Source organism: Corella eumyota, unplaced genomic scaffold, assembly GCF_963082875.1.
Source record: "Corella eumyota unplaced genomic scaffold, kaCorEumy4.1 scaffold_169, whole genome shotgun sequence".
In the NCBI taxonomy this organism is placed as follows: Eukaryota; Metazoa; Chordata; class Ascidiacea; order Phlebobranchia; family Corellidae; genus Corella; species Corella eumyota.
Genome location: NW_027658294.1, coordinates 5,510 through 14,573, shown reverse-complemented (window position 1 = coordinate 14,573; position 9,064 = coordinate 5,510). Strand labels below are relative to the sequence as shown.

The window sequence follows — 9,064 nt, the reverse complement described above, 5'->3', positions numbered from 1 at the left end:
TCATATCCATCTCCATCATATTCATACCTATCATATCCATCTCCATCCAATTCAACTTCATCATATCTATCTCAATCATATCCATCTCCATCATATCCATCTCCATCATATCCATCTCCATCATATCCATCTCCATCATATCCATCTCCATCATATCCATCTCCATCATATCCATCTCCATCATATCCATCTCCATCATATCCATCTCCATCATATCCATCTCCATCATATCCATCTCCATCATATCCATCTCCATCATATCCATCTCCATCATATCCATCTCCATCATATCCATCTCCATCATATCCATCTCCATCATATCCATCTCCATCATATCCATCTCCATCATATCCATCTCCATCATATCCATCTCCATCATATCCATCTCCATCATATCCATCTCCATCATATCCATCTCCATCATATCCATCTCCATCATATCCATCTCCATCATATCCATCTCCATCATATCCATCTCCATCATATCCATCTCCATCATATCCATCTCCATCATATCCATCTCCATCATATCCATCTCCATCATATCCATCTCCATCATATCCATCTCCATCATATCCATCTCCATCATATCCATCTCCATCATATCCATCTCCATCATATCCATCTCCATCATATCCATCTCCATCATATCCATCTCCATCATATCCATCTCCATCATATCCATCTCCATCATATCCATCTCCATCATATCCATCTCCATCATATCCATCTCCATCATATCCATCTCCATCATATCCATTTCCATCATCTCCATCTCCATCATATCCATCTCCATCATCTCCATCTCTATCATATCTATCTCCATCATATCCATCTCCATCATATCCATCTCCATCATATCCTTCTCCATCATATTCATCTCCATCATATTCATCTCCATCATATCCATCTCCATCATATCCATCTCCATCATCTTCATCATATCCATCTTCATCAAATCCATTTTCATCATTTCCATTTCCATCATATAAATCTCCATCATATCTATCTCCATCATATTCATTTCCATCATATCCATCTCCATCATATCCATCTCCATCATATGCATCTCCATCATATCTATCTCCATCAAATCCATCTCCATCATATCTATCTCCATCATATTCATCTCCATCATATCCATCTCCATCAAATCCATCTCCATCATATCCATCTCCATCATATCCATCTCCATCGTATCCATCTCCATGATATCAATCTCCATTATATCCATCTCCATCAAATCCATCTCCATCATATCCATCTCCATCATATCCATCTCCATCGTATCCATCTCCATGATATCAATCTCCATTATATCCATCTCCATCATATCCATCTCCATCATCTCCATCTCTATCATATCTATCTCCATCATATCCATCTCCATCATATCCATCTCCATCATATCCTTCTCCATCATATTCATCTCCATCATATCCATCTCCATCATATCCATCTCCATCATCTTCATCATATCCATCTTCATCAAATCCATTTTCATCATTTCCATTTCCATCATATAAATCTCCATCATATCTATCTCCATCATATTCATTTCCATCATATCCATCTCCATCATATCCATCTCCATCATATGCATCTCCATCATATCTATCTCCATCAAATCCATCTCCATCATATCTATCTCCATCATATTCATCTCCATCATATCCATCTCCATCAAATCCATCTCCATCATATCCATCTCCATCATATCCATCTCCATCGTATCCATCTCCATGATATCAATCTCCATTATATCCATCTCCATCATATTCATCTCCATCATATCCATCTCCATCATATCCATCTCCATTATCTCCATCTCCATCATATCCATCTCCATCATATCCATCTCCATCATATCCATCTTCATCATATCCGTCTCCATCATATCCATCTCCATCATATCTATCTCTATCATATCCATCTGCATCATATCCATTTCCATTATATTCATCTCCATCATATCCATCTCCATCATATCCATTTCCATCATATCCATCTCCATCATATCCATCTTCTTCATATCCATTTCCATCATATCCATCTCCATCATATCCATCTCCATCATATCCATTTCTATCATATCTATCTCCATCATATCCATCTCCATCATATCCATCTCCATCATATCCATCTTTAATATATCCATCTCCATCATATCCATCTCCATCATATCCATCTCCATCATATCCATCTCCATCATATCCATTTCCATCCAATTCATCTTCATTATATGTATCTCTATCATATCCATCTCCATAATATCCAACTCCATCATATCCATCTCAATCATATCCATCTCTATCATATATATCTTCATCATATCCATCTCCATCATATCCATCTCTATCATTTCCATCTCCATCACCTCCATCATTTCCATTTCCATCATCTCCATCTCCAACTCCAACATCTCCATTTCCATCATCTTCATCTCCATCATTTCCATCTCCATTATCTTCACTTCCATCATCTCCATCTCCATCTCCATCATCTCCATATCCATAATCTCCATCTCCATCATCTCCATCATCTCCATCATCTCCATCATCTCCATCATCTCCATCATCTCCATCTTCATCATCTCCATCTCCATCATCTCCATCTTTATCATCTCCTTCTCTATCATCTCCATCTCCATTATTTCCATCTCTATTATCTCCATATCCAATATCTCCTTCTCCATCATCTCCATCTCCATCATATCCATATCCATCCCCATCATATCCATCTCCATCGTTTTCATCTCCATCATATCAATCTCTATTATATCTATCTCAATCATATCCATCTCCATCATATCCATCTCCATTATATCCATCTCCATCATATCCATCTCCATCATATTCATCTCCATCATATCCATCTTCATCATATCCATCTCCATCAAATCCATCTGCATCATATCCATCTCCATCATATCCATTTTCATCATATCCAATTTCATCATATTCATCTCCATCATATCCATCTCCATCATATCCATCTCCATCATATCCATCTCCATCATATCCATCTCCATCATATCCATCTCCATCATATCCATCTCCATCATATCCATCTCCATCATATCCATCTCCATCATATCCATCTCCATAATATCCATCTTCATCATATCCATCTTCCTCATATCCATCTCCATCATATTCATACCTATCATATCCATCTCCATCCAATTCAACTTCATCATATCTATCTCAATCATATCCATCTCCATCATATCCATCTCCATCATATCCATCTCCATCATATCCATCTCCATCATATCCATCTCCATCATATCCATCTCCATCATATCCATCTCCATCATATCCATCTCCATCATATCCATCTCCATCATATCCATCTCCATCATATCCATCTCCATCATATCCATCTCCATCATATCCATCTCCATCATATCCATCTCCATCATATCCATCTCCATCATATCCATCTCCATCATATCCATCTCCATCATATCCATCTCCATCATATCCATCTCCATCATATCCATCTCCATCATATCCATCTCCATCATATCCATCTCCATCATATCCATCTCCATCATATCCATCTCCATCATATCCATCTCCATCATATCCATCTCCATCATATCCATCTCCATCATATCCATCTCCATCATATCCATCTCCATCATATCCATCTCCATCATATCCATCTCCATCATATCCATCTCCATCATATCCATCTCCATCATATCCATCTCCATCATATCCATCTCCATCATATCCATCTCCATCATATCCATCTCCATCATATCCATCTCCATCATATCCATCTCCATCATATCCATCTCCATCATATCCATCTCCATCATATCCATCTCCATCATATCCATCTCCATCATATCCATCTCCATCATATCCATCTCCATCATATCCATCTCCATCATATCCATCTCCATCATATCCATCTCCATCATATCCATCTCCATCATATCCATCTCCATCATATCCATCTCCATCATATCCATCTCCATCATATCCATCTCCATCATATCCATCTCCATCATATCCATCTCCATCATATCCATCTCCATCATATCCATCTCCATCATATCCATCTCCATCATATCCATCTCCATCATATCCATCTCCATCATATCCATCTCCATCATATCCATCTCCATCATATCCATCTCCATCATATCCATCTCCATCATATCCATCTCCATCATATCCATCTCCATCATATCCATCTCCATCATATCCATCTCCATCATATCCATCTCCATCATATCCATCTCCATCATATCCATCTCCATCATATCCATCTCCATCATATCCATCTCCATCATATCCATCTCCATCATATCCATCTCCATCATATCCATCTCCATCATATCCATCTCCATCATATCCATCTCCATCATATCCATCTCCATCATATCCATCTCCATCATATCCATCTCCATCATATCCATCTCCATCATATCCATCTCCATCATATCCATCTCCATCATATCCATCTCCATCATATCCATCTCCATCATATCCATCTCCATCATATCCATCTCCATCATATCCATCTCCATCATATCCATCTCCATCATATCCATCTCCATCATATCCATCTCCATCATATCCATCTCCATCATATCCATCTCCATCATATCCATCTCCATCATATCCATCTCCATCATATCCATCTCCATCATATCCATCTCCATCATATCCATCTCCATCATATCCATCTCCATCATATCCATCTCCATCATATCCATCTCCATCATATCCATCTCCATCATATCCATCTCCATCATATCCATCTCCATCATATCCATCTCCATCATATCCATCTCCATCATATCCATCTCCATCATATCCATCTCCATCATATCCATCTCCATCATATCCATCTCCATCATATCCATCTCCATCATATCCATCTCCATCATATCCATCTCCATCATATCCATCTCCATCATATCCATCTCCATCATATCCATCTCCATCATATCCATCTCCATCATATCCATCTCCATCATATCCATCTCCATCATATCCATCTCCATCATATCCATCTCCATCATATCCATCTCCATCATATCCATCTCCATCATATCCATCTCCATCATATCCATCTCCATCATATCCATCTCCATCATATCCATCTCCATCATATCCATCTCCATCATATCCATCTCCATCATATCCATCTCCATCATATCCATCTCCATCATATCCATCTCCATCATATCCATCTCCATCATATCCATCTCCATCATATCCATCTCCATCATATCCATCTCCATCATATCCATCTCCATCATATCCATCTCCATCATATCCATCTCCATCATATCCATCTCCATCATATCCATCTCCATCATATCCATCTCCATCATATCCATCTCCATCATATCCATCTCCATCATATCCATCTCCATCATATCCATCTCCATCATATCCATCTCCATCATATCCATCTCCATCATATCCATCTCCATCATATCCATCTCCATCATATCCATCTCCATCATATCCATCTCCATCATATCCATCTCCATCATATCCATCTCCATCATATCCATCTCCATCAATCCATCTCCATCATATCCATCTCCATCATATCCATCTCCATCATATCCATCTCCATCATATCCATCTCCATCATATCCATCTCCATCATATCCATCTCCATCATATCCATCTCCATCATATCCATCTCCATCATATCCATCTCCATCATATCCATCTCCATCATATCCATCTCCATCATATCCATCTCCATCATATCCATCTCCATCATATCCATCTCCATCATATCCATCTCCATCATATCCATCTCCATCATATCCATCTCCATCATATCCATCTCCATCATATCCATCTCCATCATATCCATCTCCATCATATCCATCTCCATCATATCCATCTCCATCATATCCATCTCCATCATATCCATCTCCATCATATCCATCTCCATCATATCCATCTCCATCATATCCATCTCCATCATATCCATCTCCATCATATCCATCTCCATCATATCCATCTCCATCATATCCATCTCCATCATATCCATCTCCATCATATCCATCTCCATCATATCCATCTCCATCATATCCATCTCCATCATATCCATCTCCATCATATCCATCTCCATCATATCCATCTCCATCATATCCATCTCCATCATATCCATCTCCATCATATCCATCTCCATCATATCCATCTCCATCATATCCATCTCCATCATATCCATCTCCATCATATCCATCTCCATCATATCCATCTCCATCATATCCATCTCCATCATATCCATCTCCATCATATCCATCTCCATCATATCCATCTCCATCATATCCATCTCCATCATATCCATCTCCATCATATCCATCTCCATCATATCCATCTCCATCATATCCATCTCCATCATATCCATCTCCATCATATCCATCTCCATCATATCCATCTCCATCATATCCATCTCCATCATATCCATCTCCATCATATCCATCTCCATCATATCCATCTCCATCATATCCATCTCCATCATATCCATCTCCATCATATCCATCTCCATCATATCCATCTCCATCATATCCATCTCCATCATATCCATCTCCATCATATCCATCTCCATCATATCCATCTCCATCATATCCATCTCCATCATATCCATCTCCATCATATCCATCTCCATCATATCCATCTCCATCATATCCATCTCCATCATATCCATCTCCATCATATCCATCTCCATCATATCCATCTCCATCATATCCATCTCCATCATATCCATCTCCATCATATCCATCTCCATCATATCCATCTCCATCATATCCATCTCCATCATATCCATCTCCATCATATCCATCTCCATCATATCCATCTCCATCATATCCATCTCCATCATATCCATCTCCATCATATCCATCTCCATCATATCCATCTCCATCATATCCATCTCCATCATATCCATCTCCATCATATCCATCTCCATCATATCCATCTCCATCATATCCATCTCCATCATATCCATCTCCATCATATCCATCTCCATCATATCCATCTCCATCATATCCATCTCCATCATATCCATCTCCATCATATCCATCTCCATCATATCCATCTCCATCATATCCATCTCCATCATATCCATCTCCATCATATCCATCTCCATCATATCCATCTCCATCATATCCATCTCCATCATATCCATCTCCATCATATCCATCTCCATCATATCCATCTCCATCATATCCATCTCCATCATATCCATCTCCATCATATCCATCTCCATCATATCCATCTCCATCATATCCATCTCCATCATATCCATCTCCATCATATCCATCTCCATCATATCCATCTCCATCATATCCATCTCCATCATATCCATCTCCATCATATCCATCTCCATCATATCCATCTCCATCATATCCATCTCCATCATATCCATCTCCATCATATCCATCTCCATCATATCCATCTCCATCATATCCATCTCCATCATATCCATCTCCATCATATCCATCTCCATCATATCCATCTCCATCATATCCATCTCCATCATATCCATCTCCATCATATCCATCTCCATCATATCCATCTCCATCATATCCATCTCCATCATATCCATCTCCATCATATCCATCTCCATCATATCCATCTCCATCATATCCATCTCCATCATATCCATCTCCATCATATCCATCTCCATCATATCCATCTCCATCATATCCATCTCCATCATATCCATCTCCATCATATCCATCTCCATCATATCCATCTCCATCATATCCATCTCCATCATATCCATCTCCATCATATCCATCTCCATCATATCCATCTCCATCATATCCATCTCCATCATATCCATCTCCATCATATCCATCTCCATCATATCCATCTCCATCATATCCATCTCCATCATATCCATCTCCATCATATCCATCTCCATCATATCCATCTCCATCATATCCATCTCCATCATATCCATCTCCATCATATCCATCTCCATCATATCCATCTCCATCATATCCATCTCCATCATATCCATCTCCATCATATCCATCTCCATCATATCCATCTCCATCATATCCATCTCCATCATATCCATCTCCATCATATCCATCTCCATCATATCCATCTCCATCATATCCATCTCCATCATATCCATCTCCATCATATCCATCTCCATCATATCCATCTCCATCATATCCATCTCCATCATATCCATCTCCATCATATCCATCTCCATCATATCCATCTCCATCATATCCATCTCCATCATATCCATCTCCATCATATCCATCTCCATCATATCCATCTCCATCATATCCATCTCCATCATATCCATCTCCATCATATCCATCTCCATCATATCCATCTCCATCATATCCATCTCCATCATATCCATCTCCATCATATCCATCTCCATCATATCCATCTCCATCATATCCATCTCCATCATATCCATCTCCATCATATCCATCTCCATCATATCCATCTCCATCATATCCATCTCCATCATATCCATCTCCATCATATCCATCTCCATCATATCCATCTCCATCATATCCATCTCCATCATATCCATCTCCATCATATCCATCTCCATCATATCCATCTCCATCATATCCATCTCCATCATATCCATCTCCATCATATCCATCTCCATCATATCCATCTCCATCATATCCATCTCCATCATATCCATCTCCATCATATCCATCTCCATCATATCCATCTCCATCATATCCATCTCCATCATATCCATCTCCATCATATCCATCTCCATCATATCCATCTCCATCATATCCATCTCCATCATATCCATCTCCATCATATCCATCTCCATCATATCCATCTCCATCATATCCATCTCCATCATATCCATCTCCATCATATCCATCTCCATCATATCCATCTCCATCATATCCATCTCCATCATATCCATCTCCATCATATCCATCTCCATCATATCCATCTCCATCATATCCATCTCCATCATATCCATCTCCATCATATCCATCTCCATCATATCCATCTCCATCATATCCATCTCCATCATATCCATCTCCATCATATCCATCTCCATCATA

General features: G+C 39.1%; 1 protein-coding gene across 1 annotated transcript; it reads left to right on the top strand.

Annotated features, from left to right (window-relative positions):
* Positions 1 to 782: 782 nt before the first annotated feature.
* Positions 783 to 8,662, top strand: LOC145762951 (uncharacterized; the record flags this gene model as incomplete). Its single annotated transcript, XM_082574720.1, has 3 exons — positions 783 to 836; positions 2,536 to 2,711; positions 8,596 to 8,662. Coding segments are annotated over 3 exons (297 nt in total), but the record flags the coding sequence as incomplete, so codon positions are not given.
* Between the last annotated feature and the right edge of the window lie 402 nt (positions 8,663 to 9,064).